The following is a 19,575-nucleotide window of genomic DNA, read 5'->3' as shown; positions in this document are numbered from 1 at the left end:
ACAGAGCTCAACATAAAGTCCAGGCTAGCCTTAGACTAGTGAACCCTCTACCTCAACGTTCTAAGTGGGCTGATGGGCACTTGCCACCTGTCTAGCTAAGTACTTTAGTAACTAGTACTTAAACTGTGTTAAGGTCTTAGTTCTGCCAAGTATAACCCTGCTGTTTAACACTTTTTCAGTAGTTATGTCAAAGATATGAAGAAACTCTCTGTATTATACAACTTCCCTATTGTTTTGAATATATATATCAGCAAGAGCACAAACAGCACCCCGTCCCCAAGAGACTTACTGATGAATTTTATGAAACTTTTCAGAAGCAAATAATGAGAACCCTACACAGATACTCTTCCATAAAATAGAAGGAAAGCACCCCAAAAGTTATTGCTTCACCAGCATTTCTGTTGTACTGAAATTAGAGAAAGGGCCGGTGAGATGGTTTCAGTAGGTAAAATGCCTGTGATGCAAGCATGATGAAGACCTGAGTTGGATTACCTAAATTCCATGGTGGGGGGAGAGGAGTCAGCCAGGGTAACCTGTAATTTGAACATTGAGTAAGAAGAACAGGGGGCTAGCCTGGGCTTGCTGGTCAGGTGGTCCAGCTCAGTTGATGAGCCTGGATCCACAAAAAGACATAAGGCAGAAAATAAGGCAGAAGGTGATTGATTGAGGAAAGTACCTAACATGATACCAACCTCTGGCATTTGCATATGCGTGGCACACACACACACACATACACACACACACACGCACACACATGCACACAAATAAATAAGGTAGAAAAAAGGCTTCTTAAAGAAAAGAAACCTATAGAATACTAGGTGCAGTGTTCTTGATTAAATATTAGTAAGTGAAATAGTTTAATATGTATGTATATATATGTATGTATTTTAGCAAAATTCAGTTATTCTGGGTATGAGTTACTGGTTTAGCAATCAGAAGCCAAGTTAATTTAGCATGACAATGTTAAAAGTGAGAACATCATGCAATTCGATAGATGCACACAAAACGCTTAACAAGATTCCATAATCAATCATGATAACATATCAACATACTCCATATAAAAAGGAATGCCTTCCATCTGAGAAGAGGCATGCAGCTAGAGACCTTCTCACTTTGTCTTGTTAATTTTATTTTGTTTCATTGGGTTATTTGAGAAAGAGTCTCATATAATACAAGCTGATCTTGATGAAGAACAGTGCAGCCAAATCTGGCCTTGAACTCCATAAATCCTGCTGCCTACACACACACCCGCCCCCCAAGTTGTAGGATTACAGGTGTGTGCCTTTGTATATATCCAACTATAGAAACGTTATTTAGGGATAAAATGGTGACTGCTTTTACCTTAGAAATGCGAATAAGGCAAGAGTAGCACTTGTGGTCCTACTTTCTCTAAGGGATCATATTGAGAGCATTCCACCAATGGTATAAGACAAAAATAAAAAAGAGGCACGGATATTAAAAATTAGAAAATGGACTTTTCTATACATACCTAAATATACTGAAGTTTAATTTATGAATTAAGGACATTGTTAGTGTAACAATGGAGACTAATAAAAATTTAACAGTTGTATGTAATATATTCTAACAAAAGAATTGTTAATATGGTCTCTTACAAACCATCTTTTGTAAATTTATTATTATTACTGTATATATGAGAGAGGTGTGGAGGATGGAAGGGCATGTGCAAGGACATGTGTGGAGGTCAGAAGAAAACAGAATCAGTTCTGTCCTTTGGCCTCTACATGGATCTTAAGAATTGAACTCATGTCTCTAGGATTGTACAGAAAGTACCTTCATCTACTGAGCCATCTCGCCTGCTCTCAGTGAATCTCTCCCTGCACTATACACACCCATCCCATCTGGTGATCCAACACCTGTGTGAAAAAGATGTGAAATGAACAATGAGATGGAAACATAGTGATACTGCCACAAGGGTAGACAAATCCATCACTGAAACAGACTACATAGTCCAGAGAGATTTGTTCAGTGGGGAATAAGCAGTGTTTTCGACATACTTGCAAAAAGGATCAACTAAATACCCTTCTGGGAAAGATGAACTTTGATTCTTAACCTATTTCACACAAAATACTCAAAAAAAAAAAAAAAAAAAAAAAAAGGTCCAGACCCAAATACAAAAGAAAAATTGAAAAACTTCTAAATTACAGCACAGAAAAAAAAATCACTTGCAATCCTGCATTAGGCAAAGATTGCTTGTAGAAGACAGGCCCACAAAATGGAAAGATTGGTAGCATTTCAGCCACACTTCCTACATATAACCCAAGGAAAATAAATAGTGTCCTTACCAAAACTTCACAGAACCAGCTATCCTCTCCCCAGCATGTACGCTGAGATTTTCTTCTTTATCTTGGCTATTGTGTAAAAGCCTCGAGGAACATGAGAGAGTTTGGAAGGCACTCATCTTATTTGCTTTGGGCACACCCAGTGGAGAATAGCCTGGGTTATGTGGTAGCTCTGCTTTAGGCTTTCAAGGGCTTTCCAACCCTTTTTCTGTATCAGTACTGCGAGTTTAAATTCCTTCCAACTGTATGCAAGAATGTCCTGTTCTTCATGTCTACATCGAACTTGATATCTTTTGATAATACTTACTTTAGTAGATGGGTACCCATATCTCACTGTGAATTTGATTTCTATTTCCACGGTGAGTAGTCATGGCATGCACCTTTTTGTAGACCTGTTGAGCATCTATATGCTGTGATATGTAGTGATTCTTGTCCATTGTAAGGTTCATGAGAATTCTGGGTTGATCTTTACTGGTTCCTGTGACTTCTTGTCACAAACAAATGATCATTCTGGCCCTTTTGTTCCTTCACCTTCTCTTACTCACATGCATCCCACACTCTTCTGTTCCTGTAGGTTTCTGATTCATCTGATTCCATCTACGTAAGTGTCCGGTATAAATAGCTACCTTTCCCACTTTCCCGATTGTGCCCTGCTATACTGCAAGTTTATCTTTATGTTCTATCTCATCACAGGAGAATATGAAAGGCAAGTAAAATCAGAGCCAGAAAAATGATTTTCATGGTTGTTGCCTCAAGGAAGGAGAAAGCCAGTCTGCTGCAACACCCCAGTTTCTCATCACTTAGTCAGAACTCTGAACAGCACTGGGACTAAAACTCCATTCTCCTGATACATGACTGCCATAGCATGATCCCTAAGAGAAGTGTCAGATTCGATTCTGGAATTCGAAGTGTGTGGAGGTTATCCTAAGCATCCAGGACTCGCTCTCCCTTTGGCATTTATTGGTGGCTTAAGGTCCTCAGCAGGGAAGGGGGTATGTTATGCATAAGAAATATACCAGTGCTGATCAAAACTCCACAGCATTCCAGTACTCCTGTTAGGCAAGCAACAGACAGGTGAAGTTTTAGATGTAAGCAGTGGTACTCCTCCCACACAGGGGCCACAGGTCTCATAAGAGTTAAGGCTAATGTTGACTGACTCCAACCCCATCTTCTAAGATACTGACTCTTTGCCAACACCATGAACTGTTTTCCACAGACTTTTCCTTTATCACATTAATGGTATGAAATGTATCAGGAAGACTCATTCTAAGAATGAAAACATAATTCCTCACCTAATTCTTTGCATTCTGGAATACATGGTCGGAATAAACATGAGCCTATGTCTAGAAGGTGGTGTCTATAGTTTAGTATCAGAGAAACACAGCAAGATTTTTCCGTAGGATTTCCTTTGAAGAAATGGTGATTTGAAAATGAGCATAACAGAATTAATTGAGATCTTGTGTCTCCTTCCCAAAAGTTCTCACCCACTCTGTTCTCCCAAATCTTCTACAATAACTGAAAACAGTATTAGTTAAAGCAATAGTAAGTACGCTTGTGTAGCAGGCAGTGTTCAAGGAACTAAAAGGAGAGTAGTCCTTCTAATCAGGAGTGTGTGTCTTTTGCAGTTGTGATGATGACCTCTCAGATGACAGAGATGAGCTTCTGCGTGGCATAATCGACCTGGACATCACCAACTCGGACTGCTTCCCATCCCAGCTACTAGTGCATGGGTCTTTGGCTTTTCCTTTGGGGCTAGATACCTACCATGGCTGTGTGATAGCTGCTGCTCGCTATGGCCGGGGTCGGGTAGTTGTAACTGGTCATAAGGTATTATTCACTGTGGGTAAACTCGGCCCCTTTTTGCTCAATGCTGTCCGCTGGCTGGATGGTGGCCGCAAAGGCAAGATTGTGGTGCAGACAGAGCTGAGAACACTAAGTGGTCTGCTCGCAGTAGGGGGTATAGACACTAGCATTGAGCCCCACCTGACCAGTGACGCAAGTGTCTATTGCTTTGAACCCACAAGCGATGTGGGGGTTAAGGAACTGCAGGAATTTGTAGCAGAGGGTGGTGGGCTGTTTGTTGGAACTCAAGCCTGGTGGTGGGCTTTTAAGAACCCAGGAGTGTCCCCTCTGGCTCGGTTCCCAGGAAACCTGCTCCTCAACGCCTTTGGTATCAGCATCACAAGCCAGAGTCTCAATCCGGGACCTTTCCGTACCCCTAAAATAGGAACAAGGACCTATCACTTCCGCTCTACCCTGGCAGAGTTCCAGGTGATAATGGGCAGGAAGAGAGGGAATGTGGAGAAGGGCTGGCTAGCCAAGCTAGGCCCGGATGGGGCAACTTTCCTGCAGATTCCTGCAGAGGAGATCCCTGCTTACATGTCTGTGCACAGACTCCTGCGGAAGCTGCTGAGCCGCTATCGGCTTCCAGTGGCAACCAGAGAGAACCCGGTCATCAATGACTGTTGTAGGGGGGCCATGCTTTCCCTGGCCACAGGTCTGGCCCACTCTGGAAGTGACCTCTCACTGCTGATCCCAGAAATTGAAGACGTGTACAGCAGCCGCTACCTGCGCCCCTCGGCGTCTCCCATCACCGTGAATGTCAATTGCACCAATCCAGGTACAGCAGAAGGATGGGAGCTTGGTTTTATGGGCATCTGCAAAACAGGGGCATGAGACTGCTACAGTGTTGCAGATCTATAGAGGGTCATCAAGATCCTTCATTGCCTTCTTCTTCAGGATGATAGGGATCGGGTATTAGGCAGTGTTTGAAAGGGTGGTCATAGCAACATGGTAGGGAAAGGAGCAGCTGAAGTGATGAGGGGTCCGTGCAGCACTGTATGGAGCAGGGACGAAGCCTGCCTTTCCTGTGTTTTGGCAGGCACTCGATACTGCTGGATGAGCACTGGACTCTACATACCTGGAAGGCAAGTCATAGATGTCTCCTTGCCTGAGAGTGCCGCCTCTGCCGATCTGAAGGTAAGGCCACTCCCCATCTCACCACATAATACAGAATTCAAATGGTCCTGCTATCCCAATTGGCATTGTAGGTGGTCTATGTAAAATGCTACTGGCAGTTTAGGTCAGTTTTAAACACCTTTTCCTTCTTAATGATGAAAAAAATGTATTTTGATATATAACAAAATATATCAAAATGATATATTGTAGAGCCTAGGACTCTATACCATCTTGCTTCAGAATAGCAATCTCTACTCTTAAAATTTGTTCTTTTAACTTACATCATACAATAAAGACTAAGAAAAGCCTCACATGGAAGGTTCCCTGACATTTTGTAGATATTCAGTTGGTGAATAATAGTTTACTTTCCATTAACTTAGTTCATATGAACTCAAGAAATGCTACAATTTCAATACCCTAATGACCCTTCTGAGTCTACTTCCTATGCTCCCTTGTGCCACCCACATACTCCGTGTGACCGAGGGTGATTTCTCTGTTCCAGATACAAATTGGCTGTCATACTGATGACCTGACCAGGGCCAGCAAGCTGTTCCGAGGCCCCCTTGTGATTAACCGGTGTTGCTTGGACAAACCCACGAAATCAATCACCTGCCTCTGGGGTGGTCTCCTCTATATCATTGTGCCTCAGAATAGCAAACTGGGTTCTGTGCCCCTTACAGTGAAGGGGGCTGTTCGTGCTCCATTCTACAAGCTAGGTAAGTAGACACTATAAGGTTCACACTGCGAGGTGGGAGAAGCTGAAAATGAAGAGGTTTCTGGGGCTGCTCAGTACAGGAGATGTGGGTAGACAAGTGGAGGAAAGTGATCGGTTTCTTCAAGTTCTGCTTTGGTGCCAAGAAAAATAAATAAATCACACCCACGGGGGCTTCCAAAGGATGTGGAGAAAAGAGATGTGGTGGTTTCTTATCTTGTGGTTCTCATCTGGAGTGAAAGTTGTATGTATGTTTTATCTTAAGGGATTTGGGGAAAGATACTTCAAGGCAATATTTCTATTGCCTCTCATTATAGGGGAGACATCCAAGGAAGAATGGAAGAGGCGTCTCCTGGAATATCCAGGTCCATGGGGAGAATTGGCCACTGACAACATCATCCTGACTGTGCCCACTGCAAATCTTCGAACCCTGGAGAATCCTGAGCCACTGCTCCGCCTCTGGGATGAGATGATGCAGGCTGTGGCTAAGCTGGGAGGCGAGACCTTCCCTTTGCGTCTGCCACAGAGGATAGTGGCTGATGTTCAGATCTCAGTAGGTGGGTGCTCCGGAACTGTGTGTCTGCCCCCAAGTATTCTCTCTCCTTAGCCATGTAGCTAGAAAGCAAGGAGAGTAAAAAATGTTTTGCTAATAGGACATGTAGATATATTCCTTGCTGTTTAAATGGAAAAGGGAGGAATTACATATGAAATTAATAGTAGCTTATGTCAGCATGTCAAGAAGTATCATCAAAGACATCAAGGGATGTGACCCGCGGTGCCTCTCAGGGAATTTTAAGAATTAGAAAAATATAGCAGAGGGCCTTGACCTGGTTGAGAGTCCTGGAAGACTCTGAACAAAACTATTTGAAAAGGAACCAAGAAGCCAAAACAAAGGTTGTGGGTACAACACAGAAGCACCGTCAAAATTTCCCTAGATCCTTATTTTTACAATGCGTGAATAATCTTGTATCAATGTAGATAATCCCATATCTAAGAGTGGGGTGGAGGCACCCTTATACACCCTCACACGAACACCATCACCACCCTGCTCCCCAAAGGGACACTCACACAACAGCATGACTGGTCCTCAGCAACCTGCACTCCCCAGAGCTCAAGTCACAAGATGGGTGCAAATGGCAATGCAGACTGAGCAGAGGGGAAACCTTCGAGTGTCTGGGCTTGGATGATGTCTTAGGACAGTACGGGTGATAGAAGGCGCCCGGGGCTACTGGACACTTTGGAAAAGAAACGGTCCAGAGACAATCTTAGTGATGAGGTGGGAGGGTTCTTCTGTTTGTTTTTAAATTATTTTTTATCCTCTCTCATATGTTATATCCTGATCAGCTTCTCCCACCCCTGCCTCTACCCCCTAGCCCCCATCTCTCTTCCCTTCCTCCTCTATCCCCCAGTTCCACCCCACTCCACCTCCCCTCAAATAAGAGCAGGCCTCTCAGGAATATTAACCAAACACAGCATCTTGAGCTACATAGCAGGCACATGCCATCACATCAAGGCTGGACAAGGCAAACTTGTGGGGGGCAAAAGGGTCCTACAAGTGGACAACGGATTCAGGAACAGCCCTTATTCCCACTGGTAGGAATTCCACAAAAACATCAAGTTACTTACCCATAATGTGTATGCCAGGGTTTTATGCTCTGCAAGTTCCCATGAGTCCCAGTCACTCGATTCAATTGTTCTCATGATATGTACCTGACCCCTTTGATTCCTCTGATCCTTCCTCAAGCTGGGAGGATTTTGACCTTCTCCCTTTCTTCTGTGTCCCCAGGCTGGATGCATGCTGGGTACCCCATTATGTGCCATCTGGAGTCAGTGCAGGAGCTCATCAACGAGAAGCTCATCCGGACCAAGGGGCTCTGGGGTCCTGTGCATGAGCTGGGCCGCAATCAGCAGAGGCAGGAGTGGGAGTTCCCCCCACATACTACGGAAGCCACATGCAACCTGTGGTGTGTTTATGTGCATGAAACGGTCCTGGGCATACCTCGAAGCCGTGCCAATATTGCGCTATGGCCTCCGGTTCGGGAAAAGAGAGTCCGAATCTACTTGAGCAAGGGACCCAGTGTGAAACACTGGAACGCCTGGACTGCGTTGGAAACGTACCTACAGGTACTTCGAAAGACTGGAGGGAGATGGGACAAGTGGGACTACCAAGGCCCCATGATTAGATTATAAGTTGGTGACCCCAGAGACCACCGCTGCATCTGCCTCCAACATCCAGCTACAAGAGAATCTGAGGATAACAGCATGTAATGATGCTTCTTGGTACAGTATTCTGTATGACACACTACAAAGTGCACAACCCTGAACTGACTTAATAATGTCAGCTGTACCCCTCATCGAGAAGCACAAGAGCATAGCACTAAAAAAAAAAAAAAAAAAAAAAAAAAAAAAACTTAAACCTGGTTGAGGCACATAGAGTACTACAAATACACTTTTTTCTCTGTAGCTTTAAAGCCAGGCATAGCAATGACTGAAGCCAACCTTTCCTACTGAGTAGCTGTCAGACAACAGTCATCACATATTCTATAATGGGCTATGATCCAATTTTTCCTTAGATGTGTATATACTCTCCTTGCTGTGGCTTTGCTTTGCCACAGATTCCACCATATGTAGGCAACCCAGAATTCCTCTCTGCCTTGGGTTTGGAGGTTCACCTTGCCTCTGAACTGTCATTCAGTGCCCTGGTTTCCAGCCTCAGCGCCTGAGATCGGTCCCTAGATCACTCTGGGGAGTGACATCATGGTTAGTCAAGCCAGGCATGATTTATTCTGATTCTTCCACCTGTTCAAATCCTTCTCTGTCCATGTCTGCTACTTTCTCCTTATGTGAGTTACTTTGCTCATCCAGGAAATGAAGACATGTTGGTTCTGGTAACTTCCATGTGGCCCCTTAACTGCAAAGCCTGTGACCCTGGCTAGCCTGGGCTCTTTCCAATAGCCTCATGAAAGTTACTGTTAAAGAAGCCATGGGACTCTTTCCAGTGGCATCTTCTAACACTCTTTTGTTGTTGCTGTTCTAGAGCTCATATTTTGTTCTAATTAACCAGGCTGTCTAGAGACTTCTACTTGATTCACTTTCTTTTCCAAAGGCCGTTTTTAGTGGCCTTGTGAATTAGTGTGAGGGTGACTCAGGATTGGGGGGATTTCCAAGCTATTAGAAATTAACCGTACAACTGGGAAAGATAATGAGCATTGTTCCACCCCAGCAGCTTTTAAATCCCTATGTGTAAATCTCATTACTCCATTCATGATCTCATGAGTGGGTGAACGGTGACCGTGATGGGAAACACTGACCACTGGAGTTGCTTCCCTACCCATCCCTCACCTAGGGTCTGCAAGCACTGCCCTAGCCTCAACATTTTTCTGACGATTATTAAATGAGAGTAGGGCATGAAGCCAGCACACACAATGCTCGGTAATGGATGCAAAGCTGAAGATTAGCAGGTTGAATTCATTAAGTTCACCTGTGTATTGAGCCTTCTTTTTGCAGCTTGGATGTCTCACCTACTTCCAACTTTCCCTTTCTAGCTCCAAGAGGCCTTTGGTTGGGAGCCATTTATTCGTCTCTTCACCGAGTACAGAAACCAGACAACAACAACGAGCTCACCCTCAGATAATGTCGACAAAATGAATCTGTGGGTCAAGATGTTCTCCCAGCAAGTGCAGAAGAATCTGGCTCCATTTTTTGAGGCCTGGGGCTGGCCTATCCAGAAGGAAGTGGCTACAAGCTTAGCCTATCTGCCTGAATGGAAAGAAAATATAATGAAATTGTACCTCCTCACACAGATGTAAGGAGTGCCCATCGAGGTGGCAGGTAGAGAGGCTTGGGGAGGTAGGCAGAGGTGGGGGTTAATTCCTCTACCTCTGTCTTCTAAAGTTCTGGCTTTCTCCTCTTAATTTATTGCTCCTGTGTCTTATTACCGACTTCTGTCTCTCGGAAGTGGGTTAAGAACACAGCACAAAATGAAGCCAGAATTTCTTAGGAACAAGGTCTGTGCTTATGAGCCCAACTCCTCTGCTTCTCAGTTGTCAGGCACCCTGCCGACCCTGTATTGGCCTAGTGCTGGGAGCTTGGGAATTTGTTTCTATCCAGCCTTCCTGATGAGCCATAGAGGGCAATCCTTCCCTTGGCTTCCTTGGCTTTGGGATAGATATAAAAAAATCTCTGCTTCTTGTGGTGGACATGGAGAGTCTGACTGACGACTTTAAAGAAGCTTGTGGACTTTGTGGTGTATGCCAACTGAAGGGTTCTTCCACTTCATGCTGGCCCATTAGCTCCCACAGCTCAGAAGTTAACATCAGCCTTTCTCTTAGATTTCTTCTGCCCAAATTCTAGGTCTTTAATTGACCATTTGTGTGTTACCAGCAAGGCCCTTGCCTTCTCCATGACTCTATGGCCTCATTCTATACATCAGGATCTATTTCATATGGGTTTTTGGAGTTGTACAATGCCTCTAAAAGTGATTACAGAGGTTAGTGGGTATTGAGAAAATGTCATTTGTCATTTTTGTTATCTAATTAATCCACTAACATTCTGGAGCTAAACTTTTATTTTAGATGCTTTAAACAGATAGTCATAAACTTTTAATTTTTTCAACTTATACATAAAATATAAAGCCCACATCTATTAGCAAGATACCATTCAATATGGATATATATTTTTAATACTTGAATTAGGCAAAGCATATCTGTCTCCTCCAATATCCATCATTTCTTCAGACCAAGCATATTCACAATCATTTGTTTTTGTTTTTGTTTTTGTTTTTTTGCATACACAATACGTAACTGCTATGGAGTGCCAGAGAGAGGGTTCAGTGGGTAAAGACACTTGCTACCAAGACCTCAAACCCGAGTTCAATCCTCAGAACTCAAACAGTGGAAGAAGAGACCTAACTCTTGCATGTTGTCCTCTGACCTCCACACGTGGTCTGTGATCCACGCACAAACACTAAATGAACTTAACAGAAAGAACTGTTATCTGCCCTACCCTATCCTGTACTGTACTTTTCAACCTCTAAAGTAATTCTGGTACATTGTTTTGTGAATCTAAAGGAAGGACTCTAAACCTACATTGGAGTATTTTGCTGGCTGCTTGAGATAGTGCCTCTCTATGATAGTTAGGGCTTTTTTACTTCAAAAGCAATGCTCGTTCATCGTTGCCATTAAGTGCTGTGTTACAGGTGTGCACAGCCACACCGAGTTTACAATGTAGGCCTTTTCCTTTTATCTTTTACAACTACTTACATTTGACCTCTTTACCCAGTTCTTTCAGCTTAAATTCCTGCTTTGATAAAATCCAGAGAAGAGATCTTCAGAAAAACTAGAATAATCCTAAGATAGTGTTAAACCATCAATAGACATTGTTTAGAAAACAATAGACACCCAGCTTTTAAATGGTATTTATATTCCCATATTGAGAGATTTAAGACATAATTGTTGTGGGGGTTTGTTAACTGTACATATATAGAAAACTTCAGTTTGGGGCAAGAAATTCCACAGAGCTAACACAACTTTTATTTAACTACTATACATTCAAAGATCTCTTGGTTTTCCCCATTTCATTTCAAGTTTCTTTTATGATTTTAATTAATGTTATATCTAAGATTGATGTTGTACACAACCAGCTTTCTGATTTCTTTATTTTAATTTATTTTAGTATAATCTGTTTTATTTACATAGCTTGTAAGTGGGTGAATGCAGAGACTATAAGACATTTGTGTGTGTGTTTGTGTGTGTGTGTGTGTGTGTCTTTATTGTACAAATTCTTAATCCTAGATTTATTTCATATATATCTATCATATAGGGATTTTGAACATCTTTAAAATAATTATTATCAATTATCACATATTGATAATACGTGTATGTGCCAGGGATTATATTGGTCCCTATATATAGGCTATGCCATTTAATTCTCCCAATAATCTTATGAAGTAGAAATTATTATTACTCTTATTTTAGGATAAAAGAGCTGAATTTTATGGAGAGTAAGTTATGTAAGACTCTACTGCTAATAATGATAGGTCTATGATTGTGAAGCCATGCATTATGATTGCAGAATGGGTATTCATAATTATGGTGCTTCAAATAACCAAATAAAAAACAAATCGCCGGGCGTGGTGGCACACACCTTTAATCCCAGCACTCGGGAGGCAGAGGCAGGTGGATTTCTGAGTTCGAGGCCAGCCTGGTCTACAAAGTGAGTTCCAGGACAGCCAGAGCTATACAGAGAAACCCTGTCTCGAAAAACCAAAAAAACAAAAAAACAAAATGAACAAAAAAAAAAATCAACAACACAGAACACTTATACTCCTGCTTGCCAGAGTCTGGGCTCTTTATACTTAGCCTTTGTCTAACCTTAGCAGGACAAAAAGACTCTGTTTCTCCCAAACATCAGTAGACAGGAAAAATTTAAATCAGGCTCCTAAAGTGCTTCCAGTACAAAAGAATGAGCCATTAACATCAGGCAACTCTGCTAGGTTCTGATTATTCAGATTGTCATTCTCCCTTGGGTACCATAAAAGCAATCTTTGGTTTATTAGATTTTAAATAATGTAGTTCATTAGTGAAGTCCCTGACTTCCCCAAGTCCTAGATGCTTCATTTTCTCAGAGACAATATTTTTAAACTTTTTATTTCTCTTTTTATTTTTTTATTAGATATTTTCTTCATTTACATTATAAATGCTATCCCCAAAGCACCCGATACCCTCCCCCAACCCCGCCCTGCTCCCCAACCCACCCACTCCTGCTTCCTGGCCCTAGCATTTCCCTGTACTGGGGCATATGAAGATCTTTAATCTTTTAGAGTAAGCTTTCTCCATTCTCACTCTTGCCCCTTTCATCTACTTTCAGAAGTCAAGCCTGAGAGCTCTTCAATAAAGTTACCTATGCTCTTTCCCTGTCAAATGTTTCCAGTGGTACTCCAGATTTGAGATGATGGACTAAACATGTAAGTTTGCCTTCCCTCCTTTCCCAGGCCCCACTGAAACTGAAGTCCAGGAATACAAAAGAAAACTGAGACCTCTCAGCAACGGAAACTAAAAGCATTTGGTTGGAGAAGATCTCAACAAATTTCTGGAAGAGAGAAAGTAAATGAAGAGAAATAATGAACGGGAAACATGGCGGTCCATTTCAGACAGAATATACAGATCCGAACACTGGAACCCCAAAGAGACTTGAGCACTAGAAAACTCTAGCTACTAAATAATTATACCAGTTGTAAATTGACTCCCATTCTACTCAGCCCCAACCCTTGTACATAGAAAACAGAAAACCTACCACTGAAACTAGTGAAACTGTTATTGTTACTGTTGTTTGAATAAAGAAATCAAATAAACCACCTGAGGAGAGGTAAAGAATTAGTGCTCCAAAGGATATTCTTTCCATGGAAATAAGTGTCCCACTAGCCTGTCAGGTAATTTTCTTCTCAGAGTTGACACCCTTACTCACATGCCCACAGTTTCTAGGTATAGCAGAGATTTTCTGGAGAAACAGGAGTCATCTAACGAGCTAATAGTTAACAAAGATTCTCAGTGTGGATTCCTGATAGAATTTTTCATACATGGAAGGGCCCAAGGAAGAAGCATAAAGAAAATAACCACTTAGACATAAAAAGCTTGAAAAATTATAAATCAATGGAAGCATAATTTATAAGAAAAAAATCTGTAAGGTTCTGACCATTTCTCCAGAGAGACTTGAGGTGCATTACAAATATACTAAGAGAAAATCCTGAACGTTTTAAAAGCAAAACTGGATGGCCATAAATTTTCATCAGATAGACTGAAAAACAAAATAGAATGAGTCTCCCCAGACATGCATCAAAATGAAATAACACACAATTGATAAGAAGGACAGGGAAACAGATAATCACTGTGTAACTGTTAGGAGCTTCCAGAAGACAGGACAGAAAGCCTGGACAGTGAAAGAATAAGAAAGACTTGAGGAACACCAGAGGGAGGGCACCCAGTACCCTCATCTTGCCACAGTCCTAAGAAAAGTGGAAGCAGTGGGACTAGAAGGAATATGTTGAAAGTGCCCAGGGAAGGGGAAACAGCTGAACCAAACCTGAGAATTCTAGCAGTGCTGAATGCTAGAAGTCAAGGATTGTTCCCAGAACTCCATATAGTACAGACTGTCAAGAGTAAGGTAAAAAGAAAAATATTTTTGGCAGGTGAGTCTTTAGAAATTCTCCCTCCCTCCTTTGTACCCTTATTAAGGAAGCTTTCCATTTAAAAGGAAATCTTTTTCCATATATATGTGGAAGAAAGTTCAAAAGAGAAAAGGAAAGAAGAAATGGAGACAGTGACCCTCACCCAGGGTGTCTCTGTCTAGAGTGGTAGATAACAGAAGAAAGCACTGCCCTGGGCTCTGTGAAGAATGTACTAGAGTAGCACTGAGGAAATGGGACGTTTGGAGATATGGAAAGCATACAGTCTTTAATCACAAAAATTAAACAGAATGTCAAGAAATTTGGGCTAAACCATGAAGGAAAATAGAGTGGGATAGGATTTCAAAGCCTTGTGGAATATGAGAAGAGATGTGATTGGGCACTGGCAGTAGGTATGTTTCCTTTCCTTTGTATGGGCATCATGGCTTTGGGAGTGTAGAGAAAATAAGTTTCTTCCACCTGGCTTGTTAAAAGTATTTTAATAGCCCAAATAATGTAGATGCCACTTATAGATCTTCAATGTTTTGATCAGCCTATCAACAAAGCCTGGAAGTCTTAATGTTACACTCAGAACAGAGATGGAAAGGAATGTTGATCAGTTGATGCACAAAACTAAGGCTGAATTAGTTAAGAGACAGGAAGTAGAAGGAAAAATGGGACTACTTAAATATTCAAAGTGTGGATGAAAAGATGCTGTCTTCGGATAGTAGAACACAGTTGTATGGTTAGTGTGCTGGTCAATGCTATAAATTAGACCCTCAAAAGAATATCTACCAAACATTTGGAGAACGGTAGGCAGGTGAAAGGTGGAGGTGGTGTATGTTAAATCATTATCTTTTGTAATGGTGAAAGATTAAAGATCGTCTAATGTTAATAAGTCAAGAGATTATTGTTCATACATGTTATTTAAAGGTAGGAAGTTAGCCACCAGAAGATCCAAAAATAGATATTAAAAGCATCTAAGAAATGAGACTATAGAAGGAGGGTGGGGTGGGAACCGTGTTTTTATTTCATGTTCCGCTCGCTGTACTATTTAATTTTTTTACCTTGTGCATGTATTATTTGGAAAAGTTTATAATAAACTCAAATAAAACATCCTTCAGAGGCTTCACATTCAGTAAGATGTGGTTGAACCACACCCACTGAGCAGCTGACAAGGCCAGCAATTACTGGGTTTCATCTGATATGCCAGGCTAAGCAGTCCCAACCCTCCATGACTCTACAGTTGTAGCCAGTCCATCTGCTAAGGCTCAAGCACTTCACCTTCTCTTATTTCTATGGATATTCTACAAAAACCAACCAACCAAACCAAACCAAAAACAACAACCAAAACAAAGCCTGCTGTCCTCGCCATATCTTCTGATTGAGCTTCCTGTCTAGCAAGCTTGCAATAGTTTTGGAATGTAGGACTCTCCAAAAGGGCATTTGTGTTAGATTGTTAGCTTCCATTCTTTCCCAAGGCTGTAGTGTATAAAACACTTCATGAAGATGCAAATAGACATTAAAATGTTCAGTTCTGTTCATTTATTAACTTTAACAAGTTTTACTCTTAAATTAGGCCAGTTAGTATAAGACTCCTACCCATTTCTCAGTGCCTTCGGTATGTTTTTTGCCACTGTCTGTATATCATGATCTACGTTTTCAGCTATTTGACCCCTGACTTTAGGGAGACTATCGGATAGAAATTTTCATGCTACCACAGTTTTTTAAACTTCTACTCTTTTAATAGCTATTTCTTCTTTGTTCTCATTAACATCACAAACCAAAGACAAATATTTACATTAAAGCCATTTCTTGCCTGAATTCACCTCTTCCTACTTGGCACAAGCCTGCTAGAGAACCAGGACTGAGACAAGAAGAAGCATCTAATGAGGGAAGAATGGAGAAACCACTAAGGGACTGCAGATGGCATTATCAAAGCCCTTTACCAGAGACCACAGTAACACACTGAGACTGGCACAAGTTGGATTTATTATTTATTTGGTGCGGGAAAGTATACACAGTGGGAAGTATGGGCATTTCCATCAAAGAATAGCAGAAGGAAGCTACTATGTGACATGAGCTTCAGTTTGAATGCTTTAGGAGAGGGTGGGAAGAAGCAAGACTTTCCTGTGGATTGGATGCTGCCCAGGAACACTGGCAGTTCTTCAGACAGAATTCGAATAAAACCCTCAGCAAGGAGGACGTAAAGCTGTTTCTAGTTCTGAAAAAGTTGAAGGTATTCATGTTAGATAAGACAGAAGGCTGTCCATATTTTATGGATTGATCAGACAACTTGTATTTGTTTCCCTTTAGGTCTCATAATAGCCTAGTCTGAGAGTGTGTTAGGAACATGGTTATCTACAATAGGAAAACATGGTCTGGCTGAGTCTGCAACCAAAGTTCCTGAGCACTGCAGGCTTTCACAGAGAAGCCTTTGTTCCTCAGACAGCCGTTCCAATGTGCATTCCTTTTAACTAATACAAAGAACAAAATGTTTTAAAATGAGTATAAGGTACACAAGAAGTGCCCTGGGTAGTGGCTGCTTGGCAAGAGGGTTTAGTAAACCGAAACGAAACTAAAATGGTGTCAGGTTTTCGGAGTCACTTGCTAAGTACAGATTTTCTGAGCGTTTTCAGGGATGATCAGGAAGCAAATTGGGGTAATAGTAACTATGTCAGTAGGGCCCACAAACCCTCCAGCCAGTGAACCATTTCACAAATATTCATAAACTTCACTTGCAAACTTCTAGATGTGGACCACATGGAAAGAACTGAAAGTCAAAATGAACCTGAATATTTTTTGCTTGAATATATATATACATACATATATATGTATATAGTAATATATATATATATTAGTACTATATTAGTATTAATATATCAGTATTTTCTACATATATTATATATATATATATATATATATATATATATATATAAAAAACATTTTCTTCAGTACACAAATTACCTCACTAAATTTATAGCCTGTGTGTGACAGGAAATTGAGCTGGTAATAGTTTTGGCTTCATTTGACTTTCGACTTCCGTGAAAAATTAAATAAAACTACATGAATAATTGCCTCCCCATGTTAAATCAAAACTACTTCATGGGGAGGGGGGGCGGTGCAGAAGGATGTGTTAGAAGTGAAGAGTACGCACTACTCTTCCAGAGGACCAAAGTTTGATTCCTAGCACTGACTTGAGAGCACACAACCATCTGTGTCTTTACTTCAAAGGGATCTGGTGCCCTCTTCAAGCATTTTTAGGGAATCATGCCCACATTTGGTACCCATAACTATATTTAGGCAAACCACCCATACATATATTAAAATAATTTATTAAAAAGTCCATAAATATGTTTCATAAACATTCATAGAATCATCACAAATTTGTGACTTCTATGTTATAGCTACTCTAACATTTGGGTACCCTATTTTAGTCTAGCAAGTAAATTTATTCATAAATATTTATTTACATTAATCTAATTGTTCTATGGTCTGGAAATATAAGTATAAATAAAACAAATCCCTTGTTATTCTAGTTTTCTTTAAGCTGCTGTCATAAAACACACTAATCAAAAGCAGCTTGGGTGGGAAAGGATTTATTTGGCTTACAATTTCAAGTCATACTCCATTCTTGAGGAAAGTCAGTACAAACACTCAAGCAAGAACTTGAAGCAGAACCCATGGAGGAACTCTAATTGGTGGCTTTCTCTCTGGCACATGCTTAGCTAGCCTACTTATACAGATCAGGATCACCTACCTACCCAGGAAATGAATGGTACTCTCCGTAGTGGGCTGGATCCTTTGCATCAAATAAAGGCCACTCTGCTATAGGCAATCCCTCAGTGAGACTCCCTTCTCGGGTGACTCTAAGTTGTGTACAGTTTAAGTAAAAGTAACTTGGACACTCGCCCTCGAGCTGCTGTGTTCTAATTTTAACATTTAAAAGAAGAAGCATATTGGATATGATGTATGAAGTATTGTGAAGGAAAGTAGTGAGGATAAATTAGGGAAAGTGGATTTCTGGGTGCAGCCCCATAAATGGGTACTTGCTGTTTTATGTAATGTGGTCTCGGGAAGCCTCTGAAAGTGGTATTTAAGCAGATCCTCAAAAAGAATGATGGGGCAACCATGCAATTAACCCTAAATAAAGGGAAGTAAACATATATGAAGCACAGGAAAGAAACACCAAGACAGACATTTTGGAATGTCATTCCTAAGTAGCTCCTTTCCCAAATGTAAATCTTTTTCCCCTGCTATTTATTTTTATCTATGTGCATGTGTGTATGTAACTGTGAATGTGTGTTTATGTCATTTATATACAAATGCCCAAGGAGGCCAGAAAGAGACATCAGGTCCCTGAGTTACAGCTACATGTGAGTCTCTCAAAATGAGTCTGGTTCGTCCTTGAGAGCAGCAAGCATTCTTAACCCTTGAGCCATCCCTTCATCCCCAACCAGATGAAAGTCTTGATCACAGATGTCTGATATAACCATTAGCAGAACTCACTGATTGTTATAGTTTGAAGTATAAGTGCCCTCCCACTGCACCCCACCAAAAAAACACTCCTCTTCACTGGCTTGGACTCCAAAGGTGGTTGAATCCTTAAGAGGCAGGACCTAATAGAAATGTAATCATTTGGAATATAGCTTTGGAAGAGGTATTGGAACTCTGGCTCCTACCTCTGTTTCCCCAGTGCCCTGAGGAGAACACTACAGTACACATCCCTGCCATGATGTTCTCATCCAAAAGCAACAGGAGATGGACCACAGGTAGAAATGTCTTAAACTTTAAGTCTTGAAAAACTTTTTTCAAGGTTTTCCAGTTTATCATCTCAGGTATCTTGTCACAACAATGCATACCTGACCAATACATAGACGTGGTGGAAATTTACAATTTTTGAGTTGCAGCCAGGAAACTTCTAAATGAACTCATATTATGCAGTAAAATTTTTGGTCTCTCCATCCTGAAATTACTGTCTCATGGGAAGCAAAATGGGTTCACTTTAATGGTTACTTTGTCTTCTATCAAGGGTAATGAATGGAAACACAACTCTGCACCTTAATATACTAATATCTGGGTGATGATCAATGATCTGATGCATTCAGGGTAGGTGGAATTTTGAACCAAGTTCATATGAAGATTGATTTTAAAACACTGAGTCAGTTTGCTCAGCAATGAAAGTTTAGTCTTACTTATTGGGGCTCACATGGACAAAAGATAAGCATACTAAGCAACGCAAGCTCCGTTATTCCAGGTTCTCATTTCATAGCTACCTTTCAACCACTGACCAGAATAATGTATATTTGGCTTCGGTTGAAATTAAAGATAGCCATGATCAGAAATGTCAATATAATGGGAGACCTTGAGAAGGATTGACTTTAACGTCATAAAAAAAAAGTTGTGGAGATAAATAATTGTTTATATTTTTTCAAAAAAAAAAA

General features: G+C 41.0%; 1 protein-coding gene across 9 annotated transcripts in view; it reads left to right on the top strand.

The window, feature by feature from the left end:
* LOC110315902 (TRPM8 channel-associated factor 1) overlaps positions 1-15,250 on the top strand; it is a 44,912-nt gene extending 29,662 nt beyond the window's left edge. For 3 of the 9 annotated variants that reach the window (XM_029534760.1, XM_021189840.2, XM_021189839.2), the window contains 7 exons: positions 3,926-4,920; positions 5,182-5,279; positions 5,761-5,974; positions 6,288-6,527; positions 7,757-8,094; positions 9,516-9,801; positions 12,962-15,250. In XM_029534760.1, coding sequence (XP_029390620.1) covers positions 3,926-4,920; positions 5,182-5,279; positions 5,761-5,974; positions 6,288-6,527; positions 7,757-8,094; positions 9,516-9,779 — 2,149 coding nt within the window. In that variant the 3' untranslated portion in view covers positions 9,780-9,801; positions 12,962-15,250. Of the gene's footprint in view, positions 1-3,925; positions 4,921-5,181; positions 5,280-5,760; positions 5,975-6,287; positions 6,528-7,756; positions 8,095-9,515; positions 9,820-12,837 lie in introns of all 9 variants that reach the window. The other 6 variants (XM_029534763.1, XM_029534757.1, XM_029534756.1 and 3 more) reach the window with 4 other exon arrangements.
* The last annotated feature ends 4,325 nt before the right edge of the window (positions 15,251-19,575 follow it).

This window comes from Mus pahari, chromosome 2, assembly GCF_900095145.1.
Source record: "Mus pahari chromosome 2, PAHARI_EIJ_v1.1, whole genome shotgun sequence".
Taxonomy (NCBI): Eukaryota; Metazoa; Chordata; class Mammalia; order Rodentia; family Muridae; genus Mus; species Mus pahari.
This window is presented reverse-complemented; position numbering and strand designations above follow the sequence as displayed.